At 44.5% G+C, this 14592-nt stretch overlaps 1 protein-coding gene across 1 annotated transcript in view; it reads right to left on the bottom strand.

Moving 5' to 3' along the window:
* Positions 1 to 14592, bottom strand: part of Actr3b (actin related protein 3B) — a 113300-nt gene that overhangs the window by 21741 nt on the left and 76967 nt on the right. Inside the window, exons 5-7 of the mRNA XM_085836531.1 lie at positions 8806 to 8901; positions 6389 to 6496; positions 1707 to 1850 (exon numbers count right to left, since the gene is read on the bottom strand). Coding sequence (XP_085692657.1) covers positions 1707 to 1850; positions 6389 to 6496; positions 8806 to 8901 — 348 coding nt within the window. The remainder of the gene's footprint in view (positions 1 to 1706; positions 1851 to 6388; positions 6497 to 8805; positions 8902 to 14592) is intronic.

Genomic DNA, 14592 nt, shown 5'->3' with positions numbered 1-14592 from the left:
AGTAGGTAAGTCTGTTTTCTCTGCAATGGTTACACATCACTACCATGTTCTCCCTAATTCTGTTGCCATTTTGTCTGAAATAATATCTATCTATAAAACATTAGCTCCTTGTCTCCACCCAGGCTTTGCTGGCCCCTCAGGCTCCCTGTCAGGTGCCAGCCTCACTACTGTCCACAAGACCAACAAGCTAAGCTTGGCCCAGAAGCCAACTGCATGAGAGAGACAGAGAGACAGAGAGAGAGAGAGACAGAGAGAGAGAGAGAGACAGACAGAGAGAGAGAGAGAGAGAGTATGTGCACGCATGCGTGCCTAAGGGAATGCTATCTGTCCTCCTGTTAAATGTCTGCTTGATCCCCTGACCTTGCTGGTTAGGTATTCTAAGTCACTTGATCAACACTGGAGATACACAGTCGATGAAACACTTAGATCCCTCTCAGAGGCCATCTAGCTCAGAGTCAGACACTAGGTGACTGAAATAAGCAAACATCATGACATCAGTTGGCAGCTACTGTAGAATAAGAGCAGAATCAGGCGAGAGCACTGGGGCTGCCAAGAGATGGCTCCCACTGAGGAAAAGGAAACAAAGGCTGAGGGGAAACCTTGGAAATATTTTAGTCTACAAAGAAGTCTGAGGACATCTTTTCAAATCTCTCCCCACCATGGAACGACCAGTTTTTCCCTTTTGTTTGAGGACTTCAAGTCTCCCCAGTCCTGGGAAGCCCAAGCCCACGAGGGAGGGACAGGTGGCATTTTTTTCTGTAGGAGCCAGCCCTCTACCTGTCCCATCCCAAAAGGATTGTTCTCAACTAGCATCAGCCAAAATTCAGAAATCTTGTCCCCTGCCTCTTTGAATTTAACCAACCTCCAGAGATGCTTGGCTGAGAGGAAACAGCAGGAGAGTTACCCCTCTACACTGCAGCTCAGAACCAGAGCTGTGTGAGGTCACATGTCATACCCCACCTCAGACCCTTCTCCAGATTCAAACAAAACCCTCCCTCCTCTCGATATATGATAACCAGCCTTGAACACTCAGGAATCTCTTGCATTTTGATTTTTTTTTTAACGTTTTAGTTTTGCTAGCTGAGAAGAAAAATTTCTTTTAAAAGTCTGTAACTGCCATGCCCACACCAATAGGAAGATGGGTGAGGTCAAGTAGACCCTCTAAATAATGACCTTTTGTTCTTTTGTTACTTAGTTTCACTTTGCTCTTTTGTTACTAAGTTCACATTTTCCTCTCACTGCTGTAACAGGTAACAGAGGTCTGGAGACAGGCAGGTGGATTCTGTTTAAGGACCCTGAGATCTAGACTGGCAGGGTTCTGAGGTGTACTCTCAGGACACAAAGCACGCAAACACCTCAGGATTCCTGACAGCTACTGCTGCGACTCGCCTCCTGATTCTAAATGGAAGCACGGAGGGAGATGGGGAAGCAGCATGCAGCTAATTGAAGGTTTGGTTTAATTAGGCTTCAATTAAACAACGCTCTACTCCACACACCGGTAGCTCAACACCAGCTCAGAAGCCACTCTCTGTGTAGGAGAGCACACTGAGCCTCACGTCCCCAGCACAGGAAACTCAATGGCAAAACAACCAAGGCCCACACTCTCGGGGGACAGGAAGGGAGCAGGAGGGGCAGTGGCATTGAGGGGAACACCCAAGCACCATCTCCCTCACCCCCAAACCAGCCAGGTTCCCTTCTGTTTTTACCTTGATGGCTTTTGCGGTTTCCAGTGACTGCTCAGGAGGGATTCCCACCTCCCTCTCCCTTAGCAGCTGTTGAATGAAATACGTAATATCTCTACCTGCAATTGGGATGTGTTTGATGCAGCTTCCAATTACATAGCCTTCTGCCTGGAGAAGAGAGGAGAGAAGACGAGAGGAGGCAGGACAGCCACATCACTAACCACAGTCCAGAGCCCGTGCACTCAGCAGGTCCCCACCCTCCCCTTCCCAGATGTCCACCCTTCTGAGCACTGAACTAGCATTTAATGGCTCCCACTTATAAGGTTCAGTATCTCTGGTCTTTTTAAATGACAGCATCTGAAGTTCCATTAATATTTAAAATTCTGAATGACTCCAATAACCTGAATCTCCATAAGCAACCAAAATGTTTCCATTAGGAACATGTAGGCAACGACACAGAATTGGTCGTTTGTAAAAGGTGCTGCTGCCTGAGAGAGGAGCTAACCTGACAGTGAAGCTTTCCTCTAAGTAGGCCAAACAGGCTTTGTCTGTGCACTGTCAAACCACCGATGAAGCTGCTCCTAACTCAAAGTTAGCAACTGTGGAAAAGCACAGAGGACGGTGATCCCCAAAGCCTGGATCCCAACCCTGGGTCAGGGATCCTAACCTCCATCCCTAGTGTGGAGCAAATACCCTGAGGGCATTTACAGCGTCTATGAAATAAAACCCAGCCGGTCACACATGGGCTTTAAGGGCAGATATAAGGATTCAAGACATGGCTCTGTTCAGCACATTGAAAGTGATTCAAAGAAGCTAACCAGTCAGTGCTAGCTAAGACCAGTGCATCTTAGGATCTGGATGCTCCCTGATGCCTTTCTGAGCTACTAAAGGCATGTCTGTGAGGGGCCTGTGGGAGTCCACAATAACTCTGCCATCCACTAGCAGGAGTGCCTAGAGTCCACCTGCCCACAGCAGTGATGGGCCCAAAGTCCCCTCACTGACCTTCTGTTTGCACACACTTGCCATAGCAGCCACAAGCCTGGCCACCCATCCAGCTTGTCTGCAGAGACTCAGGTGTGGGGACACTGGTGATCAGTTTCACACACTAGCACTTTGTGGTCGCTGTGCCACAGGGCCAGGGGGAAAGAGAGGACATGAAGATGAACCACAGCTCCATGCTGGGTACACGCATGTGTGTGTGTGTGTGTGTGTGTGTGTGTGTGTGTGTGTGTGTGTGTGAGTGTGTGTGTGTGTGTGTGTGTGTACTCTGTGTGTACTCTGTGTGAGTGTGTGTGTGTGTGTGTGTGTGTGTGTGTGTGTGTGTACTGTGTGTGTACTCTGTGTGTGTGTGTGTGTGTGTGTGTGTGTGTGTGTGTGTGTGTACTACATCCATCAGTACAGGCACAGACAGAGCCATGCTAAGCTGTAAGGATCACCTCCCCAAGTCCTCCTGGGCTCCTCCCCCATGCTCCTAACTTCTAGACAAAACATTGGTCCTTTCTGCAAAGTACAACTATTTGTAAAATATTTTTAGAGAAACGGTATGTACAAGCAATTAAACATTAGCTTCTAACACATGGAATCTTCCCAATCACCCCGTGAGACCCACATACACCAATTCCTAAAGCCAGCATTAAGTAGGCTTCTCAGTGTGCTTCCCACCCAACAGCAGGACAGTCACCACCATGTCACTTTAGATCACACACCATGATTTTAGGTGACAATTTTTCATAGGATGTTTGACCATACAGAAAAGGTATCATTAAATGAATGTGCAAAATACAACTTTAGTATTATTTATTCTGTTAGAACACAAACTAGACAGAAGATATTCTCTGTGCTTGTGCATGTGTGTTTTAACCAACACTTGAGAGGCTATGCAGTTCATAGTGTGATTGTCTAGATGGATTTATGAGTAATTTTGTTCTCTTAACTTTACCCAGATTATCAGTAACAAATTAATTTTTATAAATGGGAGAAGAATCTACAGTAATAAATTACAAAACCCTTTCTCTCTGGACCTGGGCTCTATGTGAAATGTCTTTTCTTCCTACCATATACTTTCTGAGTGACCCTTGACCCTGGGCAAAGGGAACAAGTGATAGAAGGGCCTCTGCTCACCCTGGCCCACAGTGTGGAGATGATGGAGAAGGGGTGCAGGCAGACCTGGGGCTCCAGCACTGGGAGCGAAGGCCCTTTGCTCTACAAGGCAGCACAGCAGTGAGAAAGCCAGAGGGGCAGCACCTCCTCCAGCAACTCCCACAGAGCCAGCCTCTGAGACGGCTCTGAAGGGTCCACTCCTCCCATGAAGAGGACACGTGGGCAGGGGTACAGGGTGACAGGGACCATAAAGCCTTTCATGACTTTAGCCTTTCAGCAGACACAAAGCAGCAAGAGAGGAAGTTCACCCGTCTTGCTTGGCTTTAGCCAAGTTGGGTTTTGTTTGTTTGTTTGTTTGTTTGTTTGTTTGGTGTGTATACACACACGACATGAAGGTAGAAGATGTTCAATTTTGTGAAGCTGGTTGACACGGGTCTCACGTATCCCGGGCTGGCCCTAAGCTCAGTATTAAGCCAAGGATGACCTTTCTCTTCTGAATCTCCTGCCTTCACCTTTCAAACAATGGAATTACAGGCTTGTGCCACCCCACTCAGTTTTGGATTTTTTAATTCTCTTATTTGCATTTTAAATTTACATTTAGGAGGCTGGAGAAATGGCTCAGCGACTAAGGTCATGAACTGCTCTTGCTGCAGACTAAGCTCCGTTGCCAGCGCTGATATCGGACAGCAGACAAAATAACTCCAGTTCCAGGGGTTTCAATGCCTCTGGCCTCTTGGGGGAACCTGTATTCATGTGCACAAACCCATACAGAGACACAAACATCATTAAATAACTTTTTTTTCAAAACTTAAACTTATTTAAGGGCTGGTAAAATAGCTTAGCAGATAAGGGTGCTCGGCCTGAGTTTGATCCCTGGAGCTCACATGGTAGAGAGAAGTGAGGCCCACAAGCTCATATGACTACTACATATGATCATGGCATGCAACTCCATGCAAACACAGTATACACACACCCTCCAAGTAACAAAACCAAGCCACAGAACTTCATATAATTGATGTGTGTGTTTATAACGATGGGTAACATAAGTAACTGTGGTTAACACCGTAACTATGGCTACTGAGAAAACCTGAAGGGGGATGATCATGACTGTCTGACTTTCTACTGACACTGTTGATTTTTTAAATTATTCCTTTAAGTCATCCCTTGGACCAAAGGAAAGATGAGAAAGCCTCCTGCATTGACTCCCCTAACGACTTAAAACCCAAAGGTGATAGCATAAGGAGCCCTGCAATCAAATGTGATTGTCACTCTTGAATTCATTCAGAGGCAAGAGCAAGTTCTCCTCAGCCCCAGATGAGCAGAGCCTGTCACTGACCCTCGGCGTTGACATCAGAATGATGTCTAACTGCAGCAGCTCCAATGATGAGTGTCTTACTTAGGAATTCTATTACTGTGAAGACACCATGGCCATCGAAACTCTTATAAAGGGAAACATTGAATTGGGGTGGCTTACAGTTCAGAGGTTTAGTCCATTATTGTCATGGTGGAAGCATGGTGGCCTGCAGGCAGACATGGTGCTGAAGAGGGAGCTGAGAGGTCTATATCTGGATCCTCAGGCAGCAGGAATAAATAGCCCAATAGGCCTGGCTTGAGCATCTGAAACCTCAAAGCCCACTCCCAGTGATGTACTTCCTCCAAAAGGCCACACCCCCTAACAGTGCCACTCCCTATGGACCATTTTCATTCAAGCCAGGACACTCACGTGACACTCGTGGGAATACAGCAAAATCCTGGCCAAAAAAAAGCATGTGACTACATAATTTGCTCCATATTGCAAAACCAACGAAGGCACAAACATAGCCACTTTTTGAACTCTTTCTCACCTTCCTGAACTCTAAATTCGCATTGCCAAGGCTGGCATGGTGACATATACTTTGAATCCCAGCACTTGAGAGGCAGAGGCAGATAGATGTCTGTCAGTTCAAGCCAGCCAAGAAAATCCTATCTCACAATAAACAGAGAGAGAGAAAAAGAGAGAGAGAGAGAGAGAGAGAGAGAAAGAAAGAGAGAGAGAGAGAAAAAGAGAGGAAGAAAGAAAGAGAGAAAGAAAGAAAGAAAGAAAGAAAGAAAGAAAGAAAGAAAGAAAGAAAGAAAGAAAGAAAGAAAGAAAGAAGGGAGGGAGGGAGGGAGGGAGGGAGGGAGGGAGGGAGGGAGGGAGGGAGGGAGGGAGGGAGGAAGGAAGGAAGGAAGGAAGGAAGGAAAGAAAGAAAGAAAGAAAGAAAGAAAGAAAGAAAGAAAGAAAGAAAGAAAGAAAGAAAGAAAGAAAGAAAGAAAGAAAGAAAGAAAGAAAGAGAAAAAGAGAGGAAGAAAGAAGGAAGGAAGGAAGGAAGGAAGGAAGGAAGGAAGGAAGGAAGGAAGGAAGGAAGGAAGGAAGGAAGGAAGGAAGGAAGGAAGGAAAGGAAGGAAGGAAGGAAGGAAGGAAGGAAGGAAGGAAGGAGTCGGTCGGTCCCATAGCTGTTTCTACTACACCACGTAAAAGCTGGCATGTTACTTGAGTAGGCTGCGTTTTGATTTGCCTTTTCATTTCTTCTCTTACCCCAGGTCAGCTTAAACCTCAGAGAGTAAAATAAGAACCCCGTGCTTACCACCGGGATAACGTGGGTGACACCATCTCCACTGTCTATAACTATCCCCGTTAGTGTGCGTTCACCAACTTGCCGGGATGTCCAAGAGGCTGCCAGAGCCAGCACTGCCTAGAAAGAGAGACATTGATCAGCCACTGAAGAGAGGCATCACAACCAGGAAGATCAAAAGCCACTGCTCAGCTGGTCTCAGATCCTGCAGTGAACTCTTTCTTACTTAATAAATCTGAGAAACTTCCCTTTCCCGACCCCACATCTCCTACATTACAATTCTCACTCAGCTAACCTGCATGCCAGTTTTCACTTCAAATGAAGGAGTCAAGTTTTCAACAAGAACCTATAAAGTTTTACAAACAAAATCAATGAAGTGGAATCCCACTGCTAAATCATAAGGTTTAACTTCTAATCTGCTGGTGGTCCAAGCGCAGCCACAAACACTACAAGGTAAGACACATGGAGCTGGGGCTTTTCTTTGCTTGTTTGTTTGTTTGTTCAGGAGTTTGTGGTTCAAGGCAAGGTCTCATGAAACCCAGGCTCACTGTGCAGCCAAGAATGGCCTAACTCCTGATCTTCCTGCCTCCAGCTCCAGAGTATTAGGAATTCAGATGTGTGTCACCATACACAGTTTATTCCGGGCTTGGGATCAACCCCAGGGTTTATGCTGGGCAAGCACTCTACCAGCCCACATGGAGCTCTTCTCTCACGGATGATGAGGGCCGCCCCCACCCAGAAAGTCTCATCTGACAGATGCAAGACAGCAGTTCTCAGCCAAAGGCAACTCTCTCCTCACAGAGCAGCTGGCCATGTCCGCTGCCATTGCCCACAGTCACAGTTTGTCAGAGGTGAGGAGGCGGTGTGTGTATGTGGGGGGCAAGGGGGCTGCTGCCCCACACTCTGCCATGCACAGGACACCCACAGCAAGGAACTGTCCAGCGAATGTCAGGCCAAGGCAGAACACAGGAATTCACTTTTAAATAACATGACTGTTAGCAGTGCAATACTCGCCTCACCCTGAGCAGCATATAAAAGGCCTTCTCAGCATTAACATCAATGTTCTGAGTTGATACACAGTTAAAGATATTTTGGTTTTGCAAAATGTTAGATTGACATTGTGGCCAGATACCAAATTATTTGGCTGTCCTTCATGTCATGGAGACTCTAAGTATGGCATGTGGATCATCTTAAGAACTAATAGTTATTGTGGGACATTGTGGAACACACTTGTCATCACATACTCAAAGAGGGTGAGACAGGGGGATCATCCTGACTTTGAGGCAACTGTAGGCTATAGTTCAAATAATAATAGTAAGTTCGGTGTTCCTGAGTACCTTCCTATTCTATACATTATAGGTATCCTGGGAGAGAAGAGAATGAATAGGTCTCAGCTGGGCAGTGTGGCTCATGCCTTTAATGCCAGCAGAGGCAGGCTGATCTCTGTAAGTTTGAGGCCAGCTTGGTCTACCGAGTGAGTTCCAGGTCAGTCATGGTTACACAGAGAAACCTTATCTCAAAAAAGACCAGGAGAAAAAATAATGATTCTAGATTTCCCCTGTAAGAATTGTTGGAGCCTTTGCTGTGTCAAAAGGCACTATGACTGATCATGAGGAGACAACAGTGCAGCACCTCCAAACTGCATCTCCCCTGGGACTCTTCTCTCTTAGAAGGAAGCAATATTAGGCAGGAATCTTGGAAAGAGATGCATCTCAGTTACTCCTCAAAACTCCAACCAACTTCTTCATATACAACCACTAAAGCAACAATGAGACTGTAAGCCAAGAAAAAGCTTCAAGATGAGCCCTGAAGCCCCTGGGAGCTCAGGGCCTCTCCGAAGCCAGAGTGCACAGAACTAACGCAGCCGAATCCTAGGGTTCTCTAGAGGCATTGACTTTGTTTTGGCTCGGTGTTTGTTTGTTTGTTTGTTTGTTTGTTTATTGTGTTTTTGAGACAGGATCTCACTCTGCAACTCAGACTTGCCTCAGAACACAAATCTATCCCAGGTTGACCTCTTGCCTTATCCCCCATGTGGTAGTATGAGGCTTGAGACACCCTTCCCAGGTTACCTTGTTTTCCAATGGATTTTAGGATGTCTGTTCTTTTCACTTTCACCGTTGTTAGGTTTGTTTTGTTTTATCTTAACAGTGAGGCAAAGTAAGCGTGAGAAGTTTAAAAAAAAAAGGAAGGAAGGAAGGAAGGAAGGAAGGAAGGAAGGAAGGAAGGAAGGAAGGCAGGCCTCTACATCTCTATCTTGTCACCCAAATAAAAACACATGAGACTCTGCCTAGGAAATCTGTAGATCCAGACCAATCTCACTTCAGTGGTAGTTATGAGTGTCCAGCCAGACTGAGCACAAATGACCTTGGAATTACTGCTTCTTACACAACAGAATCACAAAGATAATGTGGGTGTTTTTCTTTAATTACCTGTACCGCAATGTAGAGTCCTGGTACATTAAATGATTCAAACATGATTTCTGCAAGGTACTCTCTGTTTTCTGGTGTGTTCAGTGGCGGTTCTGTCTGTAAGAAAACATTAACTACATCAGAGTTAATAAAAAGGCTAACCTACAGATACATTGGCCAGAGTATTCTAGAACTCCCTAGTTGCCAAGAGGGTCCTCACTGAAGGTGACTAGTTAAGGGCGCCTACTGTGGGTCTTCAAAGCTTTGACAAGGTACAGTGAAGGCAGTATGGGGCTTCTGCTCTCATGACTCACCCAAAGGTCAAATTTCAACAAGTCAAAGACAAGGAAGAGCTCCTTCATCACCTACATTACACCCAACCACCCTGAAACAAAGAACCCTGGTGCATAACACCAAAGGCAACAGAATACAGCCAAGAGTGAAGACTCAGGACGCTAGGCCCCGTGCCTGGACCAGAGACAGCTGAGCGCTCCAAAGAAGAGGCAATGGTCAGGCAGAAGCTTCCTCTCACCTGTCACTCACAGCAGCAGTGGCAGGCTCCGCCCACCACACTCCAGGTTGGCCGCCATGTTCCCCAGGCAGTGACGCCCTGGGCATACCAAGCCCACACTCACACATGCACTAAAAACAAATGCTAACATTCAATATTGTGTAAAAATACTAAAACAAAGAGAAAAGTAAATGAAACACAAATGGAAAACACACACACACACACACACACACACACACACACACACACACGGACAGACGGACCGACGGACAGACGGATGGACAGGAAGCAGCCCACGATACTCCAAACCTGAAATTCTGGGCACCAAGCTGATGTCACAGTGATCTTACATGACAGGTGTCAGTCAGTACACATGTACACTAAAAGCACAGTATAAAATCATCCTGGGGTTGTAAGTACAGATCCTTGTAAAGCCCAAATACATTTAGCATTTAGACCTCAGTCCTAAGCCCATGGAATCTCATTATGTATGTTCAAGTATTCCAAACTTCAAAAGCTTCTGGTTGCACACATTTTGAGGAGTAAGGGATAGTGGTTGTGCACATAGCATGACATGGAAAAAAGCAGATGAGACTCTTGAAAGATTCTCAGCAAGTCGTGAAGCCTTTTAAAAACAGTAACTACCATAAAATAGGATAAAAATCACCAAACAGCAGAAAAACTAAAACAAGGCGCTGTATTCTCCCAAAGCAATAAAGTTCTACATCTTATATTTATGTAAACTACAAAAATAAATGAAAATGGTCTAGGCCTTCTGGCAAAAAGTCCTTTATTCTGAACTCAAGTGGGGGTCCCCCATAGTCCATGCATTAAGGCCCTAAACCCACAAACCTGCCCTCCCTCTTTCCTTCCTTCCTCTCTTCCTCTCTCCTACCACCTGCCTCTCTGCCTCCCTTCTTCTTTACACATGTTAGCACAGGGAAGATGCCAAGCAAGAAGGCAGCATGGAAGGACCAGGAAAAGGGCCCTCGCCAGGAGCCGTCCCAGACAGTACCACCCTAGCCTTGAACCTGTAGCCTCCAAAACTATGAAAACTACATGCCTCTTGTTTGAACCACTTTGTCTGTGGTGTTGTCAAGGCAGCAGAGCACACCACTAACACTTCAAGTTAGAAAATAAAGCCTCTGGCTTCAGTATGGTCACTTTAACTCTGTGGTGCACAGAGTCTCCATGACACAAAGGACAGCCCAATAATATCTGGCCCCAATGTCAATCTAACGTTTTGCAAAACCAAAGTGTCTTTAACTGTGCATCAACTCAGAAAAATAATATTAATGCTGAGAAGGCCTTTTATATGCTGCTCAGGGTGAGGTAAGCTATAGACTGTATATAATCACAACACTGTTACTGCTCGAGAATCCCAAATTAAACCCTAATTATCTTTAAATAAAGAATGCTCAGAGAAAGCCTCCTCTCTGAGAACTAGCTTTCATAGTTTAAGAAGGTGCAATGCAAGCTGCCAAAGGAGGCTAGCAATTAGTAGTCCTACCTGACTGTGAAAATGCGATGAACCACAATAATGACCGGCCCTTCAAGACAGTCCTAAATAGTAGTTCTCAGACTTGCTGGTAACCAATCGGACCTAAGGCTTTCACAACAGCCTGGTACTGACCACCTAGCCCGCCTGCTGGGGTCAGAGAGGTCCTGGGTCTAGAGGAGAGCCTACTAACACAGCTTTATTAGACCAGCACACCTCCCAACAGCAATGGAAGCATTTATTCTTATACCCATAGGTAAGTGTAAATCTCGTCTGTGATGGCTACTCTCATGCCAATTTGACACACAAGCTATAGCCATCTGAAAGAAGAGAATCTTAATGGAGGAAAGGCTTCCATGAGACCCAGCTGTAAGGCATTTTATCAATTAGTGATCAGTGGGGGAGGGCCCAGCCCATTGTGGGTGGTGCCATCTCTACATTGGTAGGCCTGGATTCTGTAGGAAAGCAGGCTGAGCAAGCCAGGGGAAGCAAGCCAGTAAGCAGCATCCCTCCATGGCCTCTGCATCAGCTCCTGCCTCCAGGCTCCTGCCCAACTTGAGTTCCTGTCCTGACTTCCTTTGGTGATGAACAAACAGTGCTGTGGAAGTGTAAGCTGAATAAACCCTTTTCCTCCCCAACTTGCTTTTTTGATCATGGTGTTTCATCACAGCAATAGAAACCCTAAGACATCAGTCCTCTCTCAGAAGGTTGTCTTTGTAGGAGACAGAGACCACCACAGAAAACCACAACTAGTCAAAATACAATGAATATCAGGTCATGAGGTGCCCAGCTGCAACAAATACAACCTAAGGCTCAGGGAGCATGAGAGAAGACAGGATAGAAAGATTGTTAGGGTCCAGGAGGTCTGCTTTGAGACTACAAAGCAATCTCCTAGGAATGACAGGGAAAGCTTTTCACCCATGGTACTGAAACATAACCAACAAGACCAATACACATGCCGAAGTGGAAGGCCACGGCGCTCTACCCTAGACATCAGCCAACTGCAGCTGAGGGAGAGCACTGCTGAGGGAGAAACAATTAGACTTTCCCAAGGATGAGACCCAGGAAATAATCAAACTCAGGGGCGAAATCAACCAAGTGGAAACAAGAAGAACTATTCAAAGAATCAACCAAAGGAGGAGCTGGTTCTCTGAGAAAATCAACAAGATAGATAAACCCTTAGCCAGACTCACTAGAGGGCACAGGGACAGCATCCTAATTAACAAAATCAGAAATGAAAAGGGAGACATAACAACAGATCCTGAAGAAATCCAAAACGCCATCAGATCTTTCTACAAAAGGCTATACTCAACAAAACTGGAAAACCTGGACGAAATGGACAAATTTCTAGACAGATACCAGGTACCAAAGTTAAATCAGGATCAAGTTAACGATCTAAACAGTCCCATTTCCCCTAAAGAAATAGAAGCAGTCATTAATAGTCTCCCAACCAATAAAACCCCAGGACCAGATGGGTTTAGTGCAGAGTTCTATCAGACCTTCAAAGAAGGTCTAATCCCAGTTCTTAACAAACTATTCCACAAAATAGAAACAGAAGCTACTCTACCCAACTCATTCTATGAAGCCACAATTACTCTGATACCTAAACCACAGAAAGATCCCACAAAGATAGAGAACTTCAGACCAATTTCCCTTTTGAATATCGATGCAAAAATACTCAATAAAATTATCGCTAACCGAATCCAAGAACACATTAAAACAATCATCCATCCTGACCAAGTAGGTTTTATTCCAGGGATGCTGGGATGGTTTAATATACGAAAATACATCAACGTAATCCATTATATACACAAACTCAAAGACAAAAACCACATGAACATTTCCTTAGATGCAGAGAAAGCATTTGCCAAAATCCAACACCCATTCATGATAAAAGTCTTGGAAAGATCAGGAATTCAAGGCCCATACCTAAACATGATAAAAGCAATCTACAGCAAACCAGTAGCCAACATCAAAGTAAATGGTGAGAAGCTGGAAGAAATCCCACTAAAATCAGGGACTAGAAAAGGCTACCCACTTTCTCCCTACCTATTCAACATTTTACTTGAAGTCCTAGCCAGAGCAATTAGACAACAAAAGGAGATCAAGGGGATACAAATCGGAAAAGAAGAAGTCAAAATATCACTTTTTGCAGATGATATGATAGTATATAATAAGTGACCCTAAAAATTCCACCAGAGAACTCCTAAACCTGATAAACAGCTTCAGTATAGTAGCTGGATATAAAATTAACTCAAACAAGTCAATGGCCTTTCTCTACACAAAGAATAAACAGGCTGAGAAAGAAATTAGGGAAACAACACCTTTCTCAATAGTCACAAATAATATAAAATACCTTGGTATGACTCTAACTAAGGAAGTGAAAGATCTGTATGATAAGAACTTCAAGTCTCTGAAGAAAGAAATTAAAGAAGATCTCAGAAGATGGAAAGATCTCCCATGCTCATGGATTGGCAGGATCAACATTGTAAAAATGGCTATCTTGCCAAAAGCAATCTACAGATTCAATGCAATCCCCATCAAAATTCCAACTCAATTCTTCAAGGAATTAGAAAGAGCAATCTACAAATTCATCTGGAAAAACAAAAAGCCTAGGATAGCAAAAACTCTTCTCAAGGATAAAAGAACCTCTGGAGGAATCACCATGCCTGACCTAAAGCTGTCCTACAGAGCAATTGTGATAAAAAAAAAAAAAACTGCATGGTACTGGTATAGCGATAGACAAGTAGACCAATGGAATAGAATTGAAGACCCAGAAATGAACCCACACACCTATGGTCACTTGATCTTTGACAAGGGAGCTAAAACCAGCCAGTGGAAAAAAGACAGCATTTTCAACAAATGGTGCTGGCACAACTGGTGGTTATCATGTAGAAGAATGTGAATTGATCCATTCCTATCTCCTTGTACTAAGGTCAAATCTAAGTGGATCAAGGAACTCCACATAAAACCAGAGACACTGAAACTTATAGAGGAGGAAGTGGGGAAAAGCCTCGAAGATATGGGCACAGGGGAAAAATTCCTAAACAGAACAGCAATGGCTTGTGCTGTAAGATTGAGAATTGACAAATGGGACCTCATAAAACTGCAAAGCTTCTGTAAGGCAAAAGACACTGTGAGTAAGACAAAAAGGCTACCAACAGATTGGGAAAGGATCTTTACCTATCCTAAGTCAGATAAGGGACTAATATCCAATATATACAAAGAGCTCAAGAAGGTGGACTCCAGAAAAATCAAATAACCCCATTAAAAAATGGGGCTCAGAGCTAAACAAAGAATTCTCACCTGAGGAATAACGAATGGCTGAGAAGCATCTGAAAAAATGTTCAGCATCCTTAATCATCAGGAAAATGCAAATAAAAACAACCCTGATATTCCATCTCACACAGTCAGAATGGCTAAGATCAAAAATTCAGGTGACAGCAGATGCTGGCGAGAATGTGGACAAAGAGGAACACTCCTTCATTGTTGATGGGATTGCAAGCTTGTACATCCATTCTGGAAAATCAGTCTGGTGGTCAGAAAATTGGACATAGTACTACCAGGGTATCCCGCAATACCTCTCCTCGGCATATATCCAGAAGATGTTCCAACTGGTAAGAAAGACACATGCTCCACTATGTTCATAACAGCCTTATTTATAATAGCCAGAAGCTGGAAAGAACCCAGATGCCCCTCAACAGAGGAATGAATACAGAAAATGTGGTACATTTACACAATGGAGTACTACTCAGCTATTAAAAAGAATGAATTTATGAAATTCCTAGCCAAATGGATG

The sequence above is a fragment of the Mus caroli genome, unplaced genomic scaffold (assembly GCF_978045245.1).
Source record: "Mus caroli unplaced genomic scaffold, Mus_caroli_1 scaffold_4, whole genome shotgun sequence".
Taxonomy (NCBI): domain Eukaryota; kingdom Metazoa; phylum Chordata; class Mammalia; order Rodentia; family Muridae; genus Mus; species Mus caroli.
The sequence above is the reverse complement of the archived record's forward strand: the minus strand, read 5'-3'. Positions and strand labels throughout refer to the sequence as shown.